General features: G+C 38.2%; 1 protein-coding gene across 1 annotated transcript in view; it reads left to right on the plus strand.

Moving 5' to 3' along the window:
• Nucleotides 1–14,239, plus strand: part of SPATA16 (spermatogenesis associated 16) — a gene marked incomplete at both ends in the record, with an annotated part of 95,285 nt that overhangs the window by 18,801 nt on the left and 62,245 nt on the right. The window contains one exon of the mRNA XM_082055296.1: nucleotides 12,438–12,583. Within this exon, the coding sequence (XP_081911422.1) occupies nucleotides 12,438–12,583 (146 nt within the window). The remainder of the gene's footprint in view (nucleotides 1–12,437; nucleotides 12,584–14,239) is intronic.

Genomic DNA, 14,239 nt, shown 5'->3' on the forward strand with positions numbered 1-14,239 from the left:
ACTGACTGTTCAAAGTTGTATCATTGTTCCCAGATTTCTCTAGTGCTGCTAATCTCAGTTAATTATATTGGAAATCCCTTGTATTATGACCATGTAATTCATAATGTGCCAGCAGAAGTCATGGTTCATAATAATCACATAATGGGCGAGGACTTAGACGTAATCAGATTTTAGTTACCCTGTCGTGTTTCCATAATGCTGCTATAAAACCAACATAATCACAAAAAAGCCCCAGTTATTTAAACGTTTTTATCAGATTGATGTACAGTATCTTTCTCTCTCTTTTTTTTTTTAAACAAAGTAAGATAACAAAAATTGGATTACAATTGCTGGGAACAGACTATGATAAACTGTTTGCTTGTGTGAAGAACAAAATTTAATAATGGCATCGGCCTCTCAATTTTTAGTAATGTTAAACCTGTTAAATAGTAGCACTCTGCAGCCAAAGGCTGCTTTCAAAGAGGTAGCATTAGAGCATTTTGAAAACAGTATCTCCAAGCACATAGCTGTCTTATAAACCTTGAAAGATGCCCTATATCCTCACAATTAACCCAACTGCTAACATTTACTGTGCAGATGAGGGCTTGACTTTCTCCATGATACAAAAATGGCACTCTTAGTAGCTGTAAGCATTTTAAAGGCCAGTGTCTGCTTCTCAAATAAAAAGGGAAGAAAGAAAAAAGATACTTTCATTTTCCAGGAATATGGTTGGTGATTAGAATAGAAGGCTTGCAAGCTGGAGTCTGGACTCTCAGTAATGTTTTATCTTTGCTCTGACCTCAATCACTTCAGCTATGCACTTGACATCCTGAAAAAGGGTCCAACTGCACCTGTTTCAGTACCATACTGCCAAACTTAATCCAAATCATTTGTAAAACAAGAAAGGTTTGCAGTTGACAAGTAAATATCCTATCCCTATTTTTTCTTACAATATTGAAGGTATTTTATTTTAAAACAATGAATATTATAGCAGTGAGTGAGTAAAATTACAAAGTGCCATCCTCATGCTTTTTTTTCGTCCTACACTCAGAAATGAACTGTGATGGGGATAAAAAACACTTGTCACTTGAGGAGAAAGGAGTACTTGTCTCCCCCTAAGAGGAAATGGAAAGGCTAACTCATAGACAAACTGGTGAAAGAATAAGCAGAGATTAAAGAATTCTTTCCTGGGATTGTGGGCAGACTGATTGGGAAATCACAGAATTGTAGAGCTGGAGCTTCTCAGCAGTCTCTTAATCCATCTCTCCTCAGAAGCAAAACCCAAAATATCCCTTAAAAGACACTTCTGTACTCTGTTTCTAAAAATCTACAGTGAGACAGACTTCTCATTTCTATCAGCAAGCTGACAGAAAGTTTCTCCCAGTCTTCTATGGTGCAAAATAGCCCATTGTGGGTTTTGTATCCTTGTTTGACATGAAGAGCAATTAACCACCACATTAGTTCTTTACTTGCAACCTCTTAGCATACCTGTTCTCAGTTTTCTCTAAATTAAGTAAATTCAATCATTATAGTATTTCCTTCCAGGTCACATTTTATAAACTTCTGCATAATTTTTTATGCTTTTCTCTGCATTGTCTCCATTTTGTCTGTTCTGTGATTGGAAGTGTGGTTGTTTGTCCCATATAGGTGAAGAGATGTGATATGTAACATGAAAATTCAAAGTTATGGTTTCCGGTGTAAAAACGGTTACAGTCATTTTTCAGATTTAAGTAAATTAAGGTTTTTAGTCCAACATTACGACATTTTGAGTTAAAGACTGATCCAGAAAACTACACGTATAGGATTAAATTTCTATAGTATAAATTAGTGCTACCTTACATATCACAAATATCATGCACTTCTTGGCTCCTCTTTAAGCCAAAATTTTTCTAGATTCATCTATATATTCATGTGGTATCATCATTATTTAAATCATGTTGTTTTTCAGATATGCAAATAACAGACAGTTCTGAAAGTCTAGCATTGAATTTATTGGATTGAAAAAAAACAGGAAAATTATTTGTCAGAAAGGAAAATTGAAATGCTTGTTTAATTTAAAGACTTGTACGTGTTGGACAGCATGCTGCTGATTACCACAGACACCGGGAAGGCAGTCTCATCAGAAGAAATGGTGGCTTCTCACTATTTCTGCACTATTTAACTACCATTAAATTAATCAGGAGGGACTTGGTGTTAGTCAGCTGCATTATAGTTGGCCTGGGAGAGGGAAAAAATAACACTCCCTTGGAGAACTGTCACCATTAAAGCTTAAGAATCAAGTATTTTCTGTTGATAATGAAGAAAATAGCAGAAGAAATTGGGGCAATAGCCCTCACTCTTCTACTTCCTAGCTCAATAATAAATATATTATATATACTACAGTGAAAACCACTGTATATTTCCCTAAATTTCTGGCATCCATCTGCTAGAATATAGGGAAATAGGACTTGAACATCTGGACTTGGATATGAAGGGTACAAGAAATCACTCTTTAGCTTGAAACCTTGGTGGAAGCCACATATGTATATCTATAAAATCTCTAGCCAATTATTAACAGCTTAGCAACAAAATAACATTAAACCTTTATGAGGATCGAAAGATCTTGTCTCAAGCTAATCCCCTAATATCAGAGAGCATAAAAGACTTCAGAAACATCAGCCTGTTTAAAACCTGCACAAACTTAAATTTCAGACCCTGTTGTTCTGAGAGTAATCCTCCCCCTGTGATTAAAAAATAAATGAGAAAGGTTCATGACTGGCGCACACCGAAAGCAGTCCACTGTATCTCTGCACACAGCTTTCGGCGTAGAATATCTCAGAGACACGAAATGCATCCCACGTGTGAGGCGAAGGCCTCAAACAGCATGTGATTAATTCACCAGAGTGCTGTTGTAGTGCCTTCCACAAGCTGGAATATCTCCATTTTCCACAGATGGCTATTATAGGCACCGTTCCTATGGCAGGGAGATAAACATTAGTGCCATCTTTTTTGCACACCTTGAGTTTTAGATTAACCTTTCCTGTGGCTCATTGGCTTGTGATTCACTGCTTATAGAGAAGGCTTTGTCAAGACCACGCTGTCTCTTCCAAGCAACAATAACTGCAAAAAGGAAATATTTTGAAAGTGGCTGTGGCACTGGTGCCTTGTGGACATAATTATGTCCCAATATAGGATCAGGCAGCATGGTTCAACCTAGCCTGCCATCAATTTTGTAACATGACAAACAAAAAATGAGCATTTACTATATAAATACCTATGTGCAAAGAGGCTCATTTTAAGTACTCTACCCACTGGCAGAGCACATTAGAAAAATGACAGACAGCTTTTCTTCCCCTTGCTTTATAGACCACGAAGACTGGAATTCCTGATCATCCACAGGAACGAAAGGGGTGAAAAGTGGGACTTTATAGAGTTTTCCCTGTCCCCTCTCACCATGAAGAGTTGTGCAAGGACAAGAAACAGTTTACCACCATGAAAGTCCTCAAAGGACAGCACAGGAAAGGTTATATATTTATTTTTAGCACCAAGTCTGGAGCTAAAAAATCAGACTCATAAGTTATCTATCCCTATCATCAACACAGGTCCTCTAGAAACATCCTGGGACTACACCAGGTCTTGGACAGAGAACATCAAAGATGACAGACACTGGTCCCCCAAAGCCTGAGTGCGAGATGCTCACTTTAATGTCTAGAAATATACTTTTAACCTCTAATAACAAAGTAATTTCCTAAATGCAGCCTACTCATTTAACTTGCTTATTAAAAAAGCCAAAAACAAAACAAAAAAAAGCACACAAAACCCACCTGATAATCAGCAGGTTTTCTCTCCCTACAGTCCCATCACTGCATTTTTAGGCTGCAAAACCAAGAAATTGATTTTCTTTTTTTCTCTATTGATACTTATTGTCTTTTATGGCTGCAGAAGATTTTAGACCAGGAATATGAAGCCTACAGATGGCTCAAATCTGGCTTATGGGACAGAGTGGGAATCTGTTATAATGATCCATTTGGACATGGTCCCATTTTTTGATCATTGAATTTGAATCTATTAATCTTCTAGACATTTCCAGCATGCTTGTCACCGTGAAATAAAGCTGAGGAACTGCATGGCTATTTGTCTATAAGGATTTGTGCCCCCATTCTTCCTGCCTGGACTGCTGTTACATATCTGGCTTACAAAATGCTTTTTTCCTCAACGGAATACTATGTGTTGACCATAAAACAACGTATTTCCTCACTCATGTGTATATACAGGAGCAAAATCCCTATTCCAGAATGGACAGACCATATTTTCTAATAATTTTTGTGCCAAAACAGATCAGCCAATTTCTAATTAACTCTAATTGGTTTCCTCACATGCTATTGAATTATTTACCTGTAGGTGACAGGTGCTCAAAATGACCAAATATTTTCTCCATACTTTGTATACATTAAGCAGTATATTTGATTGTCGCTTACAATCAAAAGCCTCATTGACCTAAACACATGCAAACCACGTTTTAAAAACACTGAGAAACAGAGACAAGGTCCCTGTAGTATATTCCTCAGCAGGTAACACAAGGAAAAAAATTCTCTAGGTCCCTGAACCCCACAGCTCCCCACATGTATCACATGCATCGTGATACCAATAGCAGATAAACCCCAACATGTGATGCTGCCTCTTGTCTCTGAATGCAAAGTGGTGTCTCAGAGCCCATCTTTAAGTGAGGTTTATGTTAAGGGCCCTTAAGAAATTGGAAGTGTTTATCCTCCCAGCTGCCATCTGCTCCTGGAAGGTATTGTACAGGAACAGGGAGGGCAGAGCAATTTGTGGCTAATTTGTGACTCTAGGTGCTTCCTGGCTAGAGCCAACACAGTGACACAAATGCAGTGACAGTTGGATTAATTTATAGCAAGAAAATTAGGCAAGTGAGGAGATTGTTCAGACAGCAAAAGCAGCTAATACAGGCGAGCAGCAGGCACAGAATGTATGCTGTTAAAGAATTTTCTATCTGAAATGTCTTTAAATCATATTGCTACGTACCTATATAGACTCTGCAGAGGAGAGGCAGAGATGCAGGCTGAAGTGGGCACTGAATTGGAAAGCATTCATGGACTGATTTGAGAGTAACTTTATCCATGAGGACAGTTTAGAGAAAATGTGTTATTAAAGTACTTTATTTCCATTTAGAGATTCACACAGGCATACACAGACAGTAGGTGGTGACAGCTGCTACCAGAACCATTTGTTATCTTACTCCTGTTCAGCTTTGACAGGGTAAAATGAATATAAATGCTGAAAAGCTTTACAGAGGTGAACGAAACAATAAAAAGTAGGGGGGAATGAATTCTGGTTAGGTTACTTTAGGGAAGAGCTTTATTTCTGTTTATTCCTGAGGCAGGGATATGTGCTGTGTTTTTAACACTGACAATACTGCTGAAAGGATTCTTGGTGGAGTTTGCCAAATCCACACCATCCTGAGGTGGGGAGATAGGGGAGAGCTGACCTCGCAGCTAACCTTAATGTCGTATCCAAAAATTGTATGAACATAAGGCATCAGCAAATTATTGCTTTTCCCTAATAATTCTGTCCGTCAAAATGGAGTGAGCCTTTCACATAGTTTGCCTTTAATAAAAGTGCTAGTGAGATATCTCTGTGTTTGGACTTAGTGGTAGCAAATCTCTTGGCAAAGGGATTAAATTAGTTGGCCTGAAATTATATTGCTTTTTCCAAGCAATCATGACAGCTCTCAAAATCTTTCTACAATATAGTCACATCACACCAGCTGACAGTTGCCTCCAAAACACATTCATTTTGGTCAGCTCCTCCTGTGAACATTATCAACAGACTGATGCTCCTGATTTGAAGTCCAATAGGCATCTTGAACTACAAGCCTATCATGAGGTGGTAGTGGTATCAGTTTTGACTTCGTCTGATTTTTTGGTTTTTACATGGAATATTTACACCATCCTTAGTTTGGTTGGATCTTTGATGGACTTACAGTGGAGGACTGAAAGATTTGGTATTACAAAGGCAATCTGTAAAGGAGATTTCAGTATGTTGTACAGAATATAAAGCTGCTTGGAAACTATTGTAGTATATTGATTCCACAATGTATGTTTCATTACAGAGCTCTGGCATTTTGTTTTCTTCTTCTTCTGTGACTACTCCTCTCACCCTGGCAATACTGACAAAGGGAACACTCCATAAAATAGGGATTGGTAACAAGAGGCACAGATTTATAGCACAGCACACAGATTAAGCTGAAGTCAAACAGATGATATTTTTCCAAAACCTTTGTTCCTCATTTAATGATTCTGAACCAAATTATTTATAATATGAGAAAGACCCCTAAGTTTGCACTGGGTGGGGGGGGGCGGGTAAAGGCTTTATCTGAAGTCAGGCCAATAAACAGGAATGACTTCAGCTTAGGAGTGCTGCAGAGAACGTCATTAGCTTCTGTAGGAGGGAAAGATTCAAATCAAGTTTATTTTTATAAAGCAGAATCCATGAAAAAAAGCACAAACTAAAACCCTATATCCTCTGAAGTCTGTGGGCACTTGAAATCTTGTTTTTGCAAAGAGATCTTGTCTCCTGAAAGGCCAGAACACAATTCACAAAATCTGTCATCCTTTGGGGAACATAAAATTTAGCTTTGAACTTCTCTAACATTCTGCCCCACCTGGCCACCAAATCCCTTCCATGTACCTCTGGTTTTTGCAAAAAGGGCTGGTTGTAGCCAAAGAAGGAATTTAAACCTAGACAAAGACAGAGCTTAAGACAAACCAAATGGAAACTTGGGGGGAGCAGCCAGAACCCCACCCCAGCAGACCCCATGGTGAAGGCAAACAGTCTATTCAGTTCATCTGGTGGAGTCAATACTTAACCAGATCCAGGCTTTTCTGCCAAATAGTGGTTTTCTGAATAGAAATAGGGATCATTTCTCAAAACTTATTATGTGAAGTATATTAGGCTCTCTGCCAATACTGTGTAACCAATAATATCCCCAAGATAGTAATGTGTGCACAGGACATATCTGCTATTACAGAATCCAGTGGTAACTCTGCATAGAGCAGCTAATATGCCAAAAATATCATACATATTATTTGAATTATCCATTGCAGAGCACATTGCAGGAAACCTAGTAAATTTAGTTGTTCTCTACCTGGCACCTACATTCATATTTAGCAGTGAATTATATATTTTCAATATGTTTTCTAGCCAGTTATTTACACAAATCTCATTAGCAATAAAGACAGGGGGTTTATATACAATTCCTGCTCTGCTGACTGAAATTGCATACCAAGATGTCAGTATGACTCCAAATAGGAGCTGGAAAGTTATGCTACGTGAAAACATATTATTGAGAGAATATCCTCTCTCTTTTTATTCTCCATACTGATTTTTTTTCCTCTCTCCACTGAGACAAAACTGCTATTAACTGGTTCTTTGTTACATCAGTTTCCTACGGTATTTTTGGTAGTGCCTAGCAGTTGTAAGGACTGGAATACAGCACAACATGCAAAGAGCAGTTTGTTTTCAGCCCTGTGTGAGGCTTGCTATCAGGCTTTGAAAGTTATTTTCAGATGTAGGCTTCCTTAGCAGACATTTTCTGGGATGTAGTTAGTGTTCAACTTGCCAGGTGCCTGATGTGCAATGCAGTGACGTTACCAGGCTGATTACTTGGATGTCTCTGAAGTGAAGGCATCTGGTTAGGACTGCTGGCTAGTCAGAAGGCAAGACACTAATTAAATATTTCTTGCCTTTTCAGGTTTGTCCCTCTGATTAGCCACTCTCAAAATCACTCCAGGGAAACCCACAAAGTAATCTTTAAAATGGAGAGGCATGACAAAACATTCCTCTACTAACAACAACAACAAACAAAATAAAACAAGGCAATCAGCTCCAGCAAGGCTAGCAAGTTACTACTGTAGTCACACTTATGCTTAACCCTTTCAGTACGGCAGAGGAAAGCATGAGTGATCTCATGGAAGTTGCAAAAAATCTCATTGACACACACTATTTGACCCAGTTTACCTGTTGTCCCAAGCTAAATTTGCTATCAAATATGTATCTATATCCACACATGGAGATGGATATCTACTGGGCATCTTAAGAGAAACTGTATTCCTCAATTTAACAGACACCAAACCTACAGTAGCGATTAGTAAACTGTTACCATAGCCAGTTTCTTACACTCAAACATTTCACCTTGTTTTCAGTGAAGAGAGTGCTGGCAGCAATGCAAATGTGCAGATGTACAAATCACCAGAGCTCTAATTTTATTTTTCCAAATAACACACATGCTAACCGGGAAGCTGCCTTAACAATCAGTGTTTCTACTGGTCTTTTACCAAAGTCATGGTGGGTTTGGGGGGACCTTTTCCTCACTTTCTTATTAGTCAATGCCTGGGAGGTCTTTACTCATAAAATTTCCTTGCTTGCTACTGCCAGGATTAAAGCCTTAATACCAGAACAAGATCTATGCTAAGTTCACAGTGTCACAGACTTGTTCTGTGACCTCTGACAAAGTACTTTATCACAAACATTTATAAAACTCTGGTTTCAGCAATATATTTATAGGGTGCTACACATGGTAAGATAAACCTTCTTTATCAGTGAAAGATAATTAGTCTCCATTCACCACTAAGACAAAAATTGCAGGTAACTGTTTCATTCCTTACACTTCATATACATACTTGGTAACTCTTTGGACGGGATAACAAAGCAGTCTTCTAAAGGACGTGTGATACACATACACAAAATCTGCATGACAGCTTCCAGTTGTAACAAGGGCCCCATGATAATATAAATAAGCTTTGGCTGGATTCTTAACATTCAGTATTATTTCCGGAAAAAATATTCCTATCTACTGACAGGGGTACTCTCAGGTAGACTAAGTCTGAAAGTTAGAAATACTGTTAGTTTGATGGTAAAGGACATAAAGTGGTACATTGCAGGTTTTTAACCCCAGATTGGCTGTAAAGCTTCCAATGTTTAAGTTGTTTACTCCAATTTCATAGCCTCAATAACCTTTAAGATATTGGCAATATTTCTGCAGACCAAAAGTTCAAAGTCTTAGGTAATATGAACCCCCGTATTTCCCAGTTTGGAATTAAAACGAAATTCCATAACATTCTGTTTCTGGAATAAGAAACCCTCAATGGTACAATATGTAACGACTTCCAGAAGCCCACATCTACATTTGAATGTCCTTGTGATAGGAGCTTAAGGTATTCAGAGGAGCAAGATGGAGCTGCTGTTACCTTTTACTCCAAAAACACTAACAGCCCTTTTGATCTTCAGAGGTAGTTTTACTGGGCTGTAGATTATGGCAAGATAAGGAAAACTCGGTTCTGCTGGGTAAAACATGAAAATTGCAAACAATTCTCCTCCCCGCTCATTATATCTGTGCACGGCACAGCCTTTCTTCTTGCCTTGCTCTCAGTCCAGCAGGGTTTCCCAAAGTTACAACAATCTGTAGCTACAGAGGCTCCTTTGGATCCCTAGGAAATTTTCCTTTTTCTCTTCCCCTTTGAAACTCAGATGTGAGTCTTTCTACAACTCCTCTCCACATCCCCACCTGTACTGCAAAATCCCAGCTCACTGTCTCTTTCCTGACTCACTTCTCCTCTGGGAACTTCCCCAAATGAGCTTTCTCAGATGCTTTCTGGCACTATCTTTGCCTCAACCCCCCAAAAACCACTCAGGCAGACTCAATATTCAGTGGCAGACCAGACAACACAAGAAAAGTCCTTCTCCTGATGCATAGATAAGTCCTTTTATCAGAAAGGCCAGCAAAATACAGGAAAGGGTGATGAAACACACACAAAAAGGTATCATCTCCATCAGAGCTTGGCAAATGATGACATGCTTGTCAGTCTGTACCAAGATGGTTCACCCGACATAAACCTTTTCCAGTGGTGCCTATATTGCTACCAAAAACATCCCTCATATCAGCCAGTACATTTAATTGTGCATCTCACTAATAAGAGATGCTAGGGCTATTTTGTATATTCATAACCTTGCTGCTTAGTACAGAAGGAACCATTTCTGTAAAATTAAGTTAAATGTTACTTCTGGTGCATGTTGCTGTTATTACTATGGAATTAGTGTGGAGGAGTCCATCTCAAACACATTTATCCACTGCAGAAATGCTACATAAAAATCAGGAGAGAGCTTGGGTCTAAAAAAATGATGCAGCCTAGATAGTCCCAGACACAGGCACATCCTTTAAAATATTACTCTGATTTTTGTGAGATTAAAGATTGAGTTATTATTTGTTACTTTGAACTCTTACTCTGAGATGCCTTAGAGAAGACCTGGCAGAACCCAATCTTCACTGTATTGAAACATATTTTCTGAATCCTTATCTGTTCAGATATGGTTTACAGAGACTCATGTCTTGGTTTTTGTCAAAGATAACTGAGGGGTTCTGCAGGTCTAGACATAACTCTTCCTATCAGCAGTAAGACTTGAGGAAACTCTGAATTGCAGCACTTGATACTGAAGAGATCCCTAAATGATTCTTTTCTTCTCACAATCATTCAAGAACTTGAAAATCCAAGAAATAGCCTCAAATCTCTCATTCCCGTAAATTTAACAGAGGTCACAGCATGGCAAATTCAGCTCAAAAGTGTTATTGCAGAAAAACTTGATGATACTTTTATGTTCACTGATGTGAACATAATTCTCTGGGTCTTTTAGCTACACATAGCATGTCTTATCCATAGAGATACTTCAGCAGATATATATGGCACCATGAGCAAAGTTAAAAGTGTTGAATTCTCTGATTTATAACTTCTACTGATAACAAGATGATAGAAAATCCTAAATGTATGGGTGTTATTATATACACTGTGTAACTTTACTCAGCAGAGAAGGGATGTGAAAGAGAAGATATTTATCACACCTGAACTGGGGGCACAATTCACTGAATGACCCTTCTTGTCTCTAAACAATTGAGTCAATCTCTAACCAATGCACAAAAATCTTACATATAGGGTTAGCTTTGTGGGTGCTAAGTGTGGATGTGGATCTATAATCCTTTTTGCTTTGAAGGATCTCACAGAGGAGGATGCATACATAGATAGAAGAGCTCTTTTCTTGACAGAGTTTATCTTCTAAGGAGATCGCAAACCGCTGAGTTGAAATGGCACCTCCTAAAAATCAACCGCTGGCTTTTAAATACATAGGCACAATAAACTAATTACTATAACTAAACTTATTAGTGATGAAGAGCCATACAAACAGTCCAGAGCCTCCTCATTCTATTTTAAAGCTTAGGTGACTGGCAAATCGGACTCACGTGGAAGTTCCTTGGATATACCCATTTAAAGCAGAAGCTGCGTTCATCCACATGAGGCTGCAGTTGCACATCAGTGTCATAAGGGTCCTCAGCACTGGTCTTTGTGTGATCTGACAGTTTAGGCACACAGCCTAGATAAATATTAATTTGTTAATCTTCATTAGAAATCTACTTTTAAAGCTGAATCACAATGAAGTCACCTAGTCAGATGAAATCATTGCACATTAAACAAACCTCTTAGGGATGTTCAGCCAAGCAAAGGACCTTTGATTGCATTTTCATTAGTTATTGTCCTTAAAGACAAGGCTCTTACACTTAATCTATTTGTTTACAGTTGTATCTAATTGCTTACAGTTGAATTTTCTTAAGAATTTAAAGTTAATTTTTACTACACTTTGGCATTACAAAATCTGGTGGCCTGTAGATTATTGAAACAAATATTTGAGGACTGAAGGTTGTCCTGCCCAGGATCATACCTCTGCCAGTGCTGAGGATTCTCTGAAACTTTAAGGAGTTGTGGGTTACCCAATTCTAATGATCCACATTATGAAATAGAACATTATTTGATGGGAAAGTCACTGGATGTGATGAACAGCAGGTAATTTATCTATCAGGAAGATAATTTTTTATTCTGTACAACTCAAGAAGATTTAAAAGGTGTTTGATCTCATCCTTGTTACTTCCTATGGCAGTTTCCAGGAAGGAAAAGTCCTTCCAGTAAATGAGGGGGAAAATTTCTGGTTTCCTTGCCTTGTATCACACTCTGCTGTCCTACCCGTGAGACTAAGGCAGCAGAGCCTAAGGCAGAGCTCACCACTGCCTTACTGAAATAAATAACAACCATCTGAGACTCCTCCTTCGACCTCTGTCTCAAAATGGTCATGGATTTGGGGAGTCTGAAGTTGAGCCTTTATTTCTGAAAACAGTGAAAAATAGTTTATCTCCTAAAAGTGCTTTTTTGTTTTTAGCTTATTATCTGCTCTCAACTATCCCTTCCAGGAGAATGACACCACATTTTATATTACATTCGCATGTATTTGTACTGATTTTTATAGTCGTAACTCTAACTAGCGTCAGAGTGTATTTTACTTAGAAGTCAGTTTTCTCCATTTATCAGCTACAAAAAGGTGTACTATAACATTAGTAAATATTGGTTTTGTTTCTTGTACAGCTTTGCAGTAAAGGTGCTGCTATAGACCATCCCTTTGAGTCATCTCCAGAAGACATTTCCAGTATCGCCAGTTTTATTGAGACAAAGCTTGTAACCTGCTACTTAAAGCTTAAGAAGCCTGATGATGCTCTGAATCATTCACACAGGTAAAAATAAATATTGATCAGATACACTGCTAAGACTGAAATCAAAAATTAAACAAAGTCTATGAATAAATCCTGTGCAGGGAGAATCAGTCTAATAATGAGAAAACAGGAATCAATAAAACACAACTTACAAAGGGCTCTGATGTATAGATTGGACTAATTCTCAAAATTCAAGCTATTAAACCACAATAGCCATGTATACATTTACTGCTTTGATTATACAACAGGTAAGGATATGCAAGTGAGTCATGTACATAGTTTAGGGCACCCTTACATTGAAGCCAGATGAATATAAACATTCTCAGCCTTATCTGACAGTAATGATACCATGAGCTCTTGATCTTTTTCAAGCCAGATTAGGTCAGGGATAGCTTCAAGTTATTTTTCATTACGTAATTCCTCATGTGCTCACTTGTGATCCACATCAAAAATCAGCACCACCAGCAATGCATAAAGAAGCCAGAACCAAAACTTGCACATGGTGGAGATGAAATTCCCGCTAGTTTCAGATGAGTTAGGTTTTTGCTGGGTTTGTGCTGCCTTTAATTAGCATCCAGGCATAATGATAGTTTTTGTTAAATGCATGCCTGTCCTGCCAGCAAGACTTCATTATTGAGGTTTCTGTTCTTTTTTTCCCTTGTATGATATATATTAAGATTGACAATGCAATTAGTGCAGGGTGAGGATTTTTTCATACAATCATCTTGAGTGTAGCTACAAAAGAGTAGTTACAACAAAAGAGAAGGCACATGCTTATGCCTAACGCGCAGGAAACAGTAGTGAAGAATAAGGTGTTGGTATAGAAATGCGATGCTCTCATGGCACCAGGTTCATTTAGATACATGCAAAATCATGGGAAGTCTGAGAATTCTGACTTAATGATGAAGTCTTCTCCCACCCTTGCTCCTCCACACTCCTTCCCCAATCATTCTTTGTCTGTAAAGCTAAACCTACCCCGAGACTATCTGCATCATGGGGGTGTATCTTTCAGACTGGTTCCAAGTGCCATCTGAATGCCCATAAGTAGTTAGAGAACACTAGGTGCTCTTCCAGGGCACATCTAGCAGGGACACAACCTGTATTCCTTTCAGGTAGATTGTTCTGTTAGCCAAAGCATTGGAAGTAGGAAAGACTGCAAACTAAAAACCAACCACATTTTTTCATGACTTCTTAAAGACCGTGTTAGAAAAGCGAAAAATAAACAAACTTTGACTAGGCTCCCAACTTTTGGAAAAATATAAAGTGTTAATGATCACTCTCTTCTTCTGTGATTTCCAAAAAACACTGAAACAATGAAGCTATTAGGTCAGCATAAATATAATTAGAATAGGAAACACTTGGCTTTACCTTCTTTAAATTATCTTGATTTCAAAATCGTAAGGTGTGCTGACCCCAGTGCTACAGAAAATAAAGCCCATTCAGACATGCTTCGGTTTCAATTGTCTTAAAACAGAAACCCTAACCTACAGAAAACCACGACCTACACAGAAAATAAATGCAGTCAGATTGAGATCACTGGAAAACTGATGTAGGGAAAAATCTTCACTCGTCTATTTTACATACAATTTTAACAATTTATTCGTAACTCATTTAGTTATGTAGCACAAAGAAAAGTGGCAATCAGTAATGCCTATTTTCAATATAAATCATCAAATA

Source organism: Streptopelia decaocto (assembly GCF_964273445.1).
Source record: "Streptopelia decaocto genome assembly, chromosome: 6".
Classification (NCBI taxonomy): domain Eukaryota; kingdom Metazoa; phylum Chordata; class Aves; order Columbiformes; family Columbidae; genus Streptopelia; species Streptopelia decaocto.